The sequence below is a fragment of the Kryptolebias marmoratus genome, linkage group LG9 (genome assembly GCF_001649575.2).
Source record: "Kryptolebias marmoratus isolate JLee-2015 linkage group LG9, ASM164957v2, whole genome shotgun sequence".
Taxonomy (NCBI): Eukaryota; Metazoa; Chordata; class Actinopteri; order Cyprinodontiformes; family Rivulidae; genus Kryptolebias; species Kryptolebias marmoratus.
The window spans coordinates 16307473-16321245 of NC_051438.1; the positions used below are offsets into that span (position 1 = coordinate 16307473).

At 40.9% G+C, this 13773-nt stretch overlaps 1 protein-coding gene across 3 annotated transcripts in view; it reads right to left on the reverse strand.

Moving 5' to 3' along the window:
- pdgfrb (platelet-derived growth factor receptor, beta polypeptide) overlaps positions 1-13773 on the reverse strand; it is a 37428-nt gene that overhangs the window by 4351 nt on the left and 19304 nt on the right. For 2 of the 3 annotated variants that reach the window (XM_017424096.3, XM_037977608.1), the window contains 20 exons: positions 12878-12954; positions 12004-12321; positions 11097-11354; positions 10199-10329; positions 9305-9470; positions 7839-8019; positions 6410-6525; positions 6143-6266; positions 5773-5984; positions 5504-5598; positions 5273-5405; positions 3180-3284; positions 2751-2861; positions 2421-2577; positions 2019-2185; positions 1568-1680; positions 1336-1458; positions 1025-1136; positions 239-338; positions 54-159 (listed from right to left, as the gene is read on the reverse strand). In XM_017424096.3, the coding sequence (XP_017279585.1) occupies positions 54-159; positions 239-338; positions 1025-1136; positions 1336-1458; positions 1568-1680; positions 2019-2185; positions 2421-2577; positions 2751-2861; positions 3180-3284; positions 5273-5405; positions 5504-5598; positions 5773-5984; positions 6143-6266; positions 6410-6525; positions 7839-8019; positions 9305-9470; positions 10199-10329; positions 11097-11354; positions 12004-12321; positions 12878-12926 (2877 nt within the window). In that variant the 5' untranslated portion in view covers positions 12927-12954. The remainder of the gene's footprint in view (positions 1-53; positions 160-238; positions 339-1024; positions 1137-1335; positions 1459-1567; positions 1681-2018; positions 2186-2420; positions 2578-2750; positions 2862-3179; positions 3285-5272; positions 5406-5503; positions 5599-5772; positions 5985-6142; positions 6267-6409; positions 6526-7838; positions 8020-9304; positions 9471-10198; positions 10330-11096; positions 11355-12003; positions 12322-12877; positions 12955-13773) is intronic. The other variant, XM_017424098.3, reaches the window with a different exon arrangement.

Here is a 13773-nt window from a genome sequence, read left to right on the forward strand (position 1 = left end):
GATAGCTTAAATAGTGATTAAATTCAGGAAATTGGTTAGCATAAATCAAATACCTTCTTATAGCTGTCCATCAGCATGTTCCCCACATTGTGCACCAGGAGGGAGAACTCAGGCCTCTTCTCAAACTTTTCGTCCCAGCACTTCTTCATGATCTCATAACTACAACACAAGCAACACCAAAACTATGAGTTCATCTCTAATTCTTGTCATCTTGTAGAAAGGTGCCAGGGACACTGACATTTCATCAGAAGCGTGAGCAGGTTTGGCCATTCGGTAGCCTCTCTTCAAAGCATTGTAGAAGATTTCATTCATGGGCAAGTCTGGGTATGGGGTTCCTCCTGCAGAGAGAGGTTCAGACATTTGACATGCTTAGATACAACATCAGACAAAACCTTTTAGTTTTTAGTTCACAGCAAATCTAGCCTTAGGATACACAAAAATCTGAGGTCACAGAATACCGTTAAATACCAATTTTAAAAAAAAATCCCCAACAAAAGCGACCATTATTGGAACCAAATTTGTTGTGTAATAAATTAAGGTTTTCTGACACAAATTTGCAACAAAAAAAAGGACCCAAAAGGTCTGATAAAAGTCACATTCAGATGTAGAAGCACAGAGAATCTTTATTTGTCACAGAGGAGAGATTGTGAGTATGTTTTTTTTACCCAACAAACTGTCTCCTTTGTTTTCATGGTAGCTTCAAAAATATATGGGAAGACGATAAAAAAAAAAGTTACAATACCCTAGGCAAGGAAATGCTGATTTCAAAGCTTGTCTGTGGCTAATAAGCTTTTGACCCCATATTAGTGTTTAATCAGACTGATATGAACCAACAGTCAGACACGGGGTTACAAATTTTCCACAGTCTTGTTTAGTTCAGGAGTGTCTGTGTGACTTAAAGAACTGACCGAGAAACGAGCATGAATCCCCCGCAAGACACGAATGAGTCACCTCTAAAGCTTTGAGTTTTGTCTGTAAGTTTTTGCTTTTTTTCTGTATGGTTACGTGTGCCGCTCAGACTGACCCAGGGTGAAAATTTCCCAAAGAAGGATGCCGTAAGACCACACATCGCTCAGAGTGGTGTACAAATTATGGAAAATGCTCTCCGGTGCCATCCACTTCAGAGGCAGGAAGGTCTATATGAAAGAGATAAACACATAATTCAATTTTAGATAATAAAGATCTTTTTTTTGTACCGTCAGCAGGACTGAAAGATTCCAGTTTGCATTTATTTGCAATTATTTTACATCTACTTAGATCCTATTTGCAGCATGTGATTGGCCTGCAGAACTCCCATATCTCGGTGAAGTTAAAATTCAATGATGTGCTTCTTACACTGCCTTTGGAGATGTAGTTGGAGTCGTGCATGATGTCTCTGGCCAGGCCAAAGTCGCAAATCTTCACCAGCTTACCCTCACAGATCAAAACATTCCTGGCAGCCAAATCCCGATGGACGCACTGCAGTGGAAATGTCAAAATGAATCAGCACAGGCCACGTTCAAGACTTTAACTACCTTCCAAACTTAAAAAGGCTTTAGTAAGCTGTTTTAATATTTTAATATCCTACATTCTTGGAGGCCAGGAACTCCATTCCCTTCGCCACCTGGTAGCTGAAGCCCAGGAGATCATCGTAGGTGAGACTGGAAGAGTCACTGATCACCAGGTCCAGCCTGATACCGCCTGAACCAGGTGACAAACAGGAGAGGACGGGAGAGGTCAAAGACCAAAATGAAAGATGCATTCATTTATGTATAAATTAAGTGAACTGTTTTTAGCTAACTAATTAAAAGCTGACTTTTTCATCAATAAATGCTGATGAGTTTAGTGTCTACGAACATCAAACACAGGGGTACTGGATCACCTCCCAGCCTATTCTTCACAAGTATCTCATTTTTCTGTTTCATAATGCCTGATTATTTGTGCTCAATTGATTTAAACCAGAACATTAATTCTTCTCAGTCCTCTACATGAGTTCTCTGAACGTAAAAAGATGTCTCCAACAAGTTTAAGGGTCCAACCTTGCTCCTGATAGAGGTCCTGCTGGTAGGGGGACTCGTACGGAGAAGCCTGGATGTCCGCGTATTTGATGGTGTCTAACTGCTCCTGCATGGGCACGTAGATCGAAGGCTCGTCTTTGCTCATGTCCATGTACCCTCCGTCGCTCTCGCTCCCGAAGGACACATAGCTGCAAAGACACGTGAAGTGTGAAAAGAAGGCATGACTGACTGACACCGCAATCTGCCTTTGTAGTTCCTGATCATAGGAAACGTCTGGAACAATCCCCATCACAGGATCAGCGTAGCAGCCTATTTGCAGCCATTTGTTGGAACACAAAGGCAGGGATTTCAAGGATTGACCCCCTGCGTTCGACAGAATACTCCTTTGTGTTGCTCTGAATGCATTATCCCTGCTCCTCTCACCCTTTCCTCTGACTGAGAGGGGTGCTTCCTCTTGAAATGAGGCAACCGTCGTCCTGGTTCTTCTCGGCGTAGTACTGCAGGAAGGTGTGCTTGTTCCTGTGCAGGTAGTCCACCAGGTCGCCGTAGCGACAGTACTCGGTAACCAGGTAGAGAGGGCCTGGGCAACAGAAACAGTGAGGAATATATATGAGGACTTAAATACAACTGTGCTGGGAATAAATTCTTTGAAAATACTGCAAATAAACTTTTTCTGTGATCATTTTCTGTGGAGCAAACTTGCTTTATAAAATTTTCGTCTCTGGTTGTGTGTCAGCCTGAAAAGACGCTCACCGTGCTTGGTGCACGCTCCAAGCAGATTGACGATGTTGAGGTGAGGGCCGAGGTGACTCATGATCTTCAGCTCCGACATCAGGGCCTGAGTCTCACTCCTCCGGGCTGTGGCTGGACGAGAGCAGAGAGGAAGGAACAGAAAGTATGAAGAGCAGAGCGTTATGACACATGAGAACAGGAGGACTGAGAACACACAGAACACAAAGCACTGTGTTTTTTGTTGTTTTTTTTGTTATTTTGTGCCAAACAGCTCAAAGGCCTGCGAGCTGAATCAGATTGGCAGTCAAACTAAAGCTCAACGGGTTACGGCTCTCTCTCTGAGCTCACAAGAATATGGCACCGGTTTTATATTGTTTGACAGCTGCGTGGGGGTCTCCAAGTGTTCACCCGAACTACGCACATGGCTTTCTTTTACGTTGTGTGTCTTACATTTCAGCATTTTCACTGCCACCTTTGTGCTGGACTGGGAATGCGTGAGACCGTAAGCAGTCGCCTCGACCACCCTGCCAAAGGCTCCCGATCCAAGAGTGCGACCTGAAACACAAAAACAAGCTCAGTGGGACGCAGAGGGAGCGAAAAAGAAAAAAAAAACGTGACTTTTAAGAACTTGTTTATAGCAGAGCATGAAGATGATGATTTATCTTGAGGTGAAGTCTGACTGAGCAGCGTCTGAGAGGTTTCCTGTTGAATGATAACTAGTGTGAAAAATTCAAAAAGAAGCCTAAAAGTGAGCAGGGACTGAGGCCAATGAGGAAAAAAAACAAACTCTTCATTAGGTATTCTGTCACTGGCTGTGTGCTGACAACCCAAAGCACCCGCAGCACAGAAGCCTTCAGGGGACGGATCCAGTTTAAAGTGTCTGTTCTCATCTGAGCAACAAGCTAAGAGTCTGTTTCTGACAGATGGTTCAGACAGCAGCAGCTGAAGAACAAAAAAAAAACACGTTCTAACCAGTGACCTGGAACACCACAGGGCTGTAATTAATAATTACACAAATGATTTATCTCATAAATAATAAAAACAAGCAAAATAAGAAGGGATGACAACAAACAATTATATTTTTTGATGTAATTGATACTAAAATGCAAATAATGGTGTAATTATAGTCCACTTTTCTCCCTGTTTATGCTTGTTTCTGTGTGTTTGTGTGTCTGTTAGCAAAATATCTCATGAACCAGAGAACAGATATTAGAGAAGCCTTTAGAAACTTATAACTGGATGTACATCTACAAGTCATTAACTTTCAGACTTGACCCAGTTTGAGATGTCTGGCACAGATAATAGATCTAAGAAAAGGTGTAAATAAGGAGCTAAAATTTGATGTGGCAGCAGAGATACAACACGTACTGTGAGTGCGAACAGGTTGTGTGAGCTCTCACAACATCACCTGAAATTATGCAACGTATTTTCAAGATTTTATCAAAACAGATATAACTCCATAATTTCTCAACATAAGATGATTTTAATTTTAAACTATGACCTGAAAAAGCAGCAGCCATATGCAGTCTTTCAAGAAATGTTACATTTTTAAATAATTTAAAGCTTTAAGTCAAGGTTTATAAATCTTGTTATCCCACTAAACTGGTTTTACTGCATGAATGTTTTGATCAGGCTGTTTTAAATAAAACTAAACTTATTTTGCTTCATTGGGTGTTCTGATGTCTTCAGTAATTAATGAGTTTTATAGTTTTGTACAGCAGCATGAAAACGACTCAACAGCAAAACAAGTTTGACCTAAATATCGAAACAATAAACTACAAGAAAAACAACTAGGATCACTGTAACGTTTCAGCAAGGTTGCAGTTTTCTGCGTGTTTACATTGACAGATAAAAGGCTTTTCTTTGCTCTTTTCTCATGACCTGCTCATGTTTCCGTTTATTATTTTTAATTTTCTGAAAGCTTGGCAGCAACTAAAGAAGAGCTAATGTCTGCTGATCGCTGGGATGAGGGTTGAGCAATTAGAGTCCTCATGAAGTTTTTGCATCACTGGATCTTTTCTGTCCAAGAATGTGGAAAAGCCACAGCTCTAACGAGCCTAAAATCATGGGGGGGTGAAAAAGTTATTTGAGAACTGAAAGTACCCTAATGTTTGAAGGGTGTTAGCTGTTTTTTTTCATTTTAAAATTGTCGAAAACACAAATGATGGGCTAAACTTAAAAAAAGTTAAAAACAAGGCTGTATTTTTTAAACTTTGGGCCAGCTCCAGTTCAGCTTGAGTCCCTCCAGGTCTTTAAGATTGTGGTGTTTCCTTGTTTTTACCTGTTTTTAACCCATTTTATAATATATTTGTTTTGTTCTTAGATTTTATTTTACTGTACTTCTTGATGATTTTTCCTGTTTGTTTGTAAAGTGCTTCAGCCAACCTTGTTTTTTAAATGTCCCGTAGAAACAAATTGTCTTTTTGGGATTTTTCTTTTGCGTTTAAGTGTCCGACTCTCTTGTTAAGGGTGTAAATTATTAAAGCTCACGTCTCCAGCAGCTCGCATTAATTCATTCTCCGCATTATGGAGAGAGGACTCACCCAGAACCAGGTTTTCTCGGGCTATCTCCCAGGCCAGGTCATACGGCAGGTGGATGGGATCCACGTAGATGTACTCGTGTCCGTCCTGACTCACGGACTCGATCACCTTCCACCTGATCTCATAGCGAGGTTTCTGAGCGCACAGAGAAAGAGAAGGGGGCAAAAAAAAATCACACACAAGAACAAAACATTTTAGTTATTTTTGCATTTATGAATTAAAGTTAGCTGTACCTTCCTCCACACAGCGATGAGGATGGTGATAGACATGATGATGATGACCACCAGGGCTAAGACAGCAGCCAACACTGTCACCTGGGAGAACAAGGCTGCAACACACAGAAACTATCAGAAAGATTGAATGATATGTAACAGTAAAACGTTTTTTATGATCTTCACATGTCTCTTATTAAATAGTAAAATAGTGTGCAAAACATGATGCATTTTTTACATGATTAGCCACTCAACCCCCCTCCAAATGAGCCATTTTTCATGACACCTACTGCTGGACACCAGTTTGACATCTCTTCTGCTGACGAGCCCAGCTTGGTTGACGGTCTCACAGCGAACTGTGACGTGCTGAGGTTTGTGGAAGATCACCTGGCTCCGCACCTGGCTGATTTTACGTGTGCTGTTGTAGGTGACGTTGGTGTGGATGCTCAGCTCCTCCGCCTGTGGGATTAGCGGCTGCCACACAGCTGACTGGTTGCTACACCTAAAACATGAGAGAAATCAGAACAGCTGCAGGAGAGGAGCAACGAAGCCAAAGCAAATGCTCTGAATTAAAGAGTGAAATAAATCTGCGTGCGTGGTCAGCCCCCTAGTGTTTCCTGGGCGACACTTCAGCGAGGATCAGATGATTTTTTGACGTACTTGAGCATGCTGTCACAGCTGTACCACTGCACGGTTGGAGCTGGAAACCCCTCGGCTACGCAGGTCACCAAGTGTTTCTTCCCAGGCAGGTGGTGGTCGGTCAGGTCTTTAATCTGAGCAGGAACTGCACACAACGGGGGATATTAAACATTACTGACTTATAAACACAAAACTTGTCTGCAATTTTAAGGAGCTAGACATGAATTTGACAGAAAAAAACCCCTTCAGTATTGGGATGAGTTACAGTTTCTGAGAACATGTTCTCACCTTGGACTTCCAGGTCGAAGACAACTTGCTTTGTGTCGTCTCCGTTGGTAATGAGGACAGAGTAGAGGCCCTTCTGCTCCGTCCTCACCCTCACCAGGGTTAGAATGGTCACGTACCTGAGGCAAAGGATGATTAAACTGTGAGAACGTGTAAAATAAACACGACATCCTCACCTTTAAACTTAACAATCCGATTTGATTTGATTAAATCAGTTTTCGGCTGCAGTAAAAATGTCTGTAGGTTCCACAGATTTTCTTCCTGTGCAAAACCAAATGTTTTTATTCTTTATTAGAGTTACATTAAATTAATTTTCAGAGACTCTGACAAAGATGGTTTGATCATTTGAAAAGAAAAATTCAGTCTCTCAAGTGTATTTTCTTTTAGAAAGATATTCACCCTCTTGAGAAAATATGGGTTATGTTCAGTGAGAAATGCTGTTTTTTTTTCTAAAACTTTGAGGTCTTCAGATGTGTTATACCAGTCTCAAAAACAGGCTGAAACTTGCTTTTTATTTACATTACATGTTGGTCAGATCTGTTGGAAGAGGTTTATTTGGACAGTTTATAAACACCTAATATCTTACCTGCTGTAGACAGTGTTTTGAACAACAAAAATTTCATAGAGATTCAGGTGAACACTGTTTTAAAAGCTTTATATCATGGTCAATTTCACATTACATGGCTATTCTGGCTGACATAATATGATATTCCTTCCAGGTTGCACCGGAAGTGCTACAGCTTGCTGCTGCTGCCACTAACAATGCTTGAATGAATGATAAAAGTCCTTGTAATGTGACATTGAGAAAAATGCAAAATTTATAAAATAGCATTCGCAGAAATGGCAAAGAAAAACAACCTTTGAGACTGAAGTTATTTTAAGGTGGCCACAATTCATTTCGTCCCTATCCTCATCATTCTAGTCCGAATGAAAGTATTTCTCCAAACCGACTTGTTCAAGGCGTTATCTACAATAATAAATAATCTAATTGTTAATAATCTTGCCACAGAACCTCACTTCAAACGATCTGAACAATTTATGTTTTACATGAAAACAAAAACCACATTGTGTCCCTGATGTTTTCATGTTTTATCATCAGAGGATGAGTTCTTCGATTCATATTTCTGTTTGATAATTTGTGTTTTTAATGAGAGTTTAAAAATGTGAAAACACATTCCTGTGAGTTGAGCTCTGTTCGGCATTAGTCATTGGGGAGTTGTGACAGGTATTTAGTGTTTATGGTTCCTGTGCGTTGAAAGATGAACTCCTTCCCTCTGGAGAGTATTGAGTTTCTCTCTGCGGAGGCCTCATCTGGTGGTGACTGACAGGAGCTGGATGCCTCTGGAGGCTTCCAGATCATCACGTGTTCTGTGCTAATTGTTTAAACGGAACAAGGACAACGAGGTTCTCGGCAGATGGCTGAGTGCTCTACCATATTTCATGCTCTTGTCTGATGACGATGGTTTTGTCTCCCTTGATGGAGGACCCATCCTTGGTCCAGAGAACCTGTGGGGGAGGGTAAGCCTTGAAGTCCACTCTCAGCTCCACGTTCTCCTGAAGCTTGGCTGAAACGTTCTGAAGCTGAGGAGGCGTCACATCCACAAAACCATGTTCTAATAGAAAAACACAAATCAGTAACCCTAAGTTACAATAGTCTGCTTAATGTATACAATGTATTCAATGAGATATTTCTACTTTTAAAATAAAACTATCATGTAAAATCCAAGTTAGACACTTGTTTTGTACAAGTAAGACAGAAAATCACATAAAAATATGTTTTACACATAAGTTGTATTTTCTTTTATTCATGTATGAATTGAAGAAGCCTCATCAGTTACTGAATGTCTACATCTGCTGCTTAGCTTTCACAATTAGAGTTAATAACATGTTAATTTAACTACAGCCTAGATTTTTCTTCTCTTGATGTCATGTTCTGTAGGGTGGGAAAACAACCACAAGAATATTTTAACGTCTGCACCTACAGCTGGTCTAAATGAGTGCTGGCAAATCTGACATGAGTTTTCAGAATATTTATATATCCGTCAGTATCAGCTTTCATTTAGATTCCTAAATTTAACCTCCTGGTTTGTATAAAACCAACATTTACTCAGCTTTGCTTTTGGTATCGGACAAATCCAGGGGGGTCAACATCTGGCCCGTTAAAGTCTGTTCACGTTTTGTGTCCAAAAGTGTTGTGAGAAGCAAAAAAGGACAAAGATACTACAGAGCTGCACTTATTTGAATCAGCCAGTGGATTTCTGCATTCTTTTAGAGTGAAATAAGACCAAAGAAATCACCTGATGTGCTAATTTAGGTTAGGATTTGTTACACTTTTTTGTCATAAATACAGCAGATATTCATGTTTTTGTTCAATTTTGACACTCTGCAGCCACTTGTGTCTTTTCCAATAATATATTCAGTAGGAACAGTGAAAAAAACCTCCTGTCTCCATCAAACATGGGGGCTCAAGCTATTTAAAAGGTTTTATAAACAGAGCACACCTCACTGCAGACGGAGTAAGCATTTACAGACCTGTAATGATTGTAGTGCTGAACAGAGCATGGAGCTTTAACCGGCTCTCGCTCTGCTGCGTGTTCATGTTTAAAGACAAATCTAAGTTACACAAACACATCTTCACCTAAAGTCTAAATATAAAGTCACCGTGATTTGCAGGTGTTAAGGTATCACTCAGGCGTTTCACACCGTGTCAGAGGTTTATTTCACACAATCCACAAAAACAAAAAAAACTGCTCTTTATTTCCTTTAAACACAGCTTTTTCTCCCTCCCCTAACTTCCCAGTGTTAATGTAATAACCAGTCTTCTCTGTCATAATAAGGATAATAATAATCTGCAGCGAATCGGTTTGTTTTTGTTCGGTTTGCGTTTGTGTGTCTGACCGAGCACGATGATGTCGATGCTGGCAGACGCTGTTTGGCTGAGGACGCTCTCGAAGACATGGCAGGCGTAGTTTCCGCTGTGGGCCACGGTGGCGTGAGGGAAGAAGAGGCAGGAGTGCATGCTCATGGGCGGCGAGACGTAGGTCTGAGCCTCAGCCTCAATCTGCTGCATGACAGAAGAAAACAACAAGGATGGGAAATCATTTCTACCTTGAAGAATATCATCAAACTATAAGCAAGTCAAGATTTGCACAACAAAACACGACTTTCATGCCAGAGTTTTAGACTAAGGTCATGTTAAAAAAATGATGGAGTTGCAGCTGTTTTGGTCAAACCCTGAAAATAAAGTTATGAGCGATGTCATGCAATAACACAAATGTCACGCTCAGAGTATAACTTAAATATGAGTCTCAGCTAATATAACATCAAATTTTAGCTCAATATCTGTAAAACTGGCTGAGTTATAAAAAATTTTGTGTTTCCCAAGACCAATTGGCGGTGGCAGCCATCTTAAATTGGGTCAACTCCAAAAGTTAATCACTTGTCGACGTACATCCAATGATAACTTTCTGACAGTTTCAATAAAATCCGTTCAGTGGTTCATGAGATATTTTGCTAACAGACAGACGGACACAGGCAAAAATATTATCTCCCCATTTTGCCTTTTAACAGCAGGCGTTAATAAAAATAGTAATAATTAAAAACACATATGAGTGGGAACAGATCACAGATCCCCATGCTGTGTGTGTTGTCAGAACAATTTCACAGGAGGATCCAAATCGAGGTGTGTCTCCACATCTTGATACAATTTGGGCACGGTCATGAGGACGCAAGGGGATTACAAAAGGGGGAAAAGCTGAACAAAAGCGCTTGTTCTGCTCCACTCCCACTCACCTCCGGGTTGGGAGTATCCCAGGAAAACAGCACCAGGTCGGATCCGTGCACAGTGCAGTTCACAGACAGCGCTTCGCCCTGCTTCAGGACCGTCTTTGAGGCGTTGACGTAAGGATCGATGGTCTCAGACACTGAGACAGGAAGGAGATATGACAAACCAGTGAGCGGCAAGGCTGACCTCAGTGACCATTAATCATTAAGTAGTGCAGAAGTAAACAACATCTGAATAAGTCCCAGCTAGGTTTGACCTTTGAGCTCTTTGGTTCACATCTCCATGAAAGTGCAACATGTCCATCAATGTTTTTTACTTTTTGCACTAACATCACAGCATTTATCAATTACAAAAGGATTAAAGGCCTAGTATTCTTGCAAGACTCACATTTCGGTCGCCATCTTTGTTGCCGGGGTTATAAACTAAAACAGTCTTACAGTGAGAGACTTTGTAAATGGGGTTATGTACCGTTTCATGAAATATTGTGAGCTCTCATGAATGTGACAATGCTTACAATATCTTTTAAAGATAACTCTCAGCTACTACCACACTAAATTTTAGGTCAGTATATGTAAAACTCACTCAGTTGTAGCCATTAGAGCCACAAAAACATGATCGCCTTTGGCAGTGGATGATAAACAAGGAACTCTGAGATTGATAATGTTTCATCTTCTCACCAGTCAGAAAGTTTACCACAAGAGATTTGTGAGATCGTTAAATATACAAGATATTCACCTGACAGAATGTTTTTTTTTTTTATTGTGTCTTTGTAAGAAACAGATGAATTATTTGTTACAGTTTGGGTGTTGGCTCAGCTTGAATGTATGAAGCTAATGTTGTTTGACTGCTTGTGTGTGTTCCTCTTTGACGTTACTGTAAATATGATTACAAAACTCTTTGACCTACCGATAATACTGATGACGTTAAAATCCTGGGAGTCTTTCACCTCCCCGTTCAGCTCTCCACGACACACGTATGTCCTGTCCTCCAGCGGCGCCTTGTACCCCTCATCGGGAGCGTACAGGCCTGCAATGAGCCGGTCCGTGTCCCGCTCATGCAGGGTGACAGTGATGTTCGGGTTGGTGACCACACACGGGACGACGCTTTCTTCACTGGTTTTTGCCACCATGCCATGGGGGCTCATTACAAACCACTCCTCAGGATCTGCAGCGAGACGTGTGATGCAACAATCAAAAAACTGCTTTCCTATTTTTAATTTTTCATTATGTTTTTATAATCTTATTACTTCTGCGTACTTTGTGATATATTAGTCATTCATGTATGAAAACGTTCAGCTCATGGAGGAGTTGGGTGCTTTGACATTTCGATTTTGTAACTCATATACTTTTCAATATATTGAACTACATTTACCAGTATTTTCCCCATAGAAATACATTGAGATCGCTATATTAATTCAAAAACATGTTATCTTTAAAATCTGCTTTAGTGTAAGTTTAATTTAAGTTTTCTTACACTACTTTTAGCTTTTAACTAGATTTTTTCTACTTTTAGCTCGTAGCCAGTGTTTTGCTAGAATTCTGCACCTCTCTAGCCTTAATAACTCAGTTTCAGCTTCTTCAGCTGATTTCAGAGAAGCCATTCGAGACTCAGCATTCACGCTGTTTTTCACAGAAAGTGCAATTTCTTTAGTTTCGTAAGTCGTCGGGTGGCATTTAACCCTCCCCTCACAAGCCCTTCGGGTCAAATTGACCTGAAGTTACAAGGGCTTCTCTACCTCTCTTTGCCTCTCTCTCATTTGAGGAGTTCAAGAGGGTTAAAGATGAAACCAGAAGGTAAATGAACCGGACCTCACCTGGAACAAACACTGTTACATCCTTAGTTTCCCTGGAGTTGACATCCACACACTGATACACACCAGTATGCATCCAGCTCACATTTTTCAGCGTCAGGACACTGGATACGGCGTCCCTTTGCACAATTTCGTAATATCCATGGCCATTTTCATCTTGCCCTTTCAGATAGACGGACATGCTGTCCCTTTTGAATTCCCAAATGACCTCAGAGAAGCCGGAGCAGGTCAGGGTGAGAGTGGAGCCTCGAGTCAGGACGAACTTGTTGTCATCAGGTGTGATATCAAGGCAGGACACTTCAGCGCCGAAATACACCAAAGCTGCAGTTTGGATGCCACAAAAACAGTCATTAAGGAAGGGTGGAAAAAGGCATGGCAGTAAGAGTTCAGAGGTTACATCAACAATGTAAGTTGGATCCTGTTCTATCTCAAACTGGTGAAGGATATAAGCTCTCTGGAGCAGTGTGTGACTATTCTGTGTGTGTGTGGGGTGGGGGCACGTCATTGACAAGAAGAGCCAAAATGAAAGAGGCGACTCTGAATGCATCATTTTTCTTTTGCATCAAAGACTTGTGTTATCTTACAACTCATTCAAAAAAGCTACTGTGAAAAATCTCTACATTTATTTCTATAATTAGCTCAACATCAATAAATTACACATTTTAGAATAGTTGTTATATGTGTAACATCTCCTTAATAAGGGAATAAACTTATTAACAAAACTGTGTTTAGACATTTTGAGAATTATTGACTTAATGAATATTGTGACACAGCTGGCCTAAGCTTGGGTTCACAGTATCTGCTCTCCTTCACATCAACTCCTACATCGTTTTACACATTTTCACTTTTTGTTGGTAGAATGAAATATAATGCCCACCTGTAAATGTAAGTGTCAGGTGAAGCACGAATGCTGACACCCTCCTCATGGCGGCTGCTTTTTATGACCACGTTATTCTGCAAACAGACGATACAAAGGCAGAGAAATCTCAGTTAATATTTAGCAATTAAAAAATTTGTTATTGAGAAATCTGTCGTGGTTAACTTTTACAAAAACACAGATGACTCACAGTCAAAAATGGCAACATTTATCAGTTAAAGTAAACAAAACAGCAGGAAGTCTGAATTTTGGTTCCTGTTAAAATGAATATCGTGTGATGGATTGACTCTTGCATTAATCAGCTCCAGTGGGTTGGATTAAAGGAGAAAATACAATAAATTGTATGTCCAAACATTCTGCTTCATAAGAATGAAGTTACGCCTTGCCTATCTTCAGGGACAAAGAGAAAACAAAAAGCATGTGATTCGTCATGAAGCTGCTTTCTCTCTTGACACAGAGAATCTGAGGTTCAGACGCAGCTCACTCAGGAGGCATTTGATGCCTCGCCGCACCGAGACAGAGCAACAATGTCCACCCCTTTGTGCCCCAGGTTCACCAGCATCCTGCCCACTAACAAACGGGTCACTGTGTGCAGCTTTGGAGCACGCTCACCGACAACAATGCTGCGACCGAGCTATTCTAGAGCCACGCTGAGCCATTAATTGGTTTTGGTGTAAACAAAAGTGAAAATGAGGGCGTTCGCTCTGACGGGAAAGGCTGCTGTGGCGTTACAACGGGTATCATGTTGTACGCTGATGCAACATCCAAGAACCGATTTGGTAACGTTTCCATCAATAAGTTTAACTATTTAAGACCCCAACATTGGAAGTTCACAGCTGAGGAGGTCAGAGGCAAAGATGGAAGAGGGGAGGGGTGGTTTGTTGTTATGTTTGGAG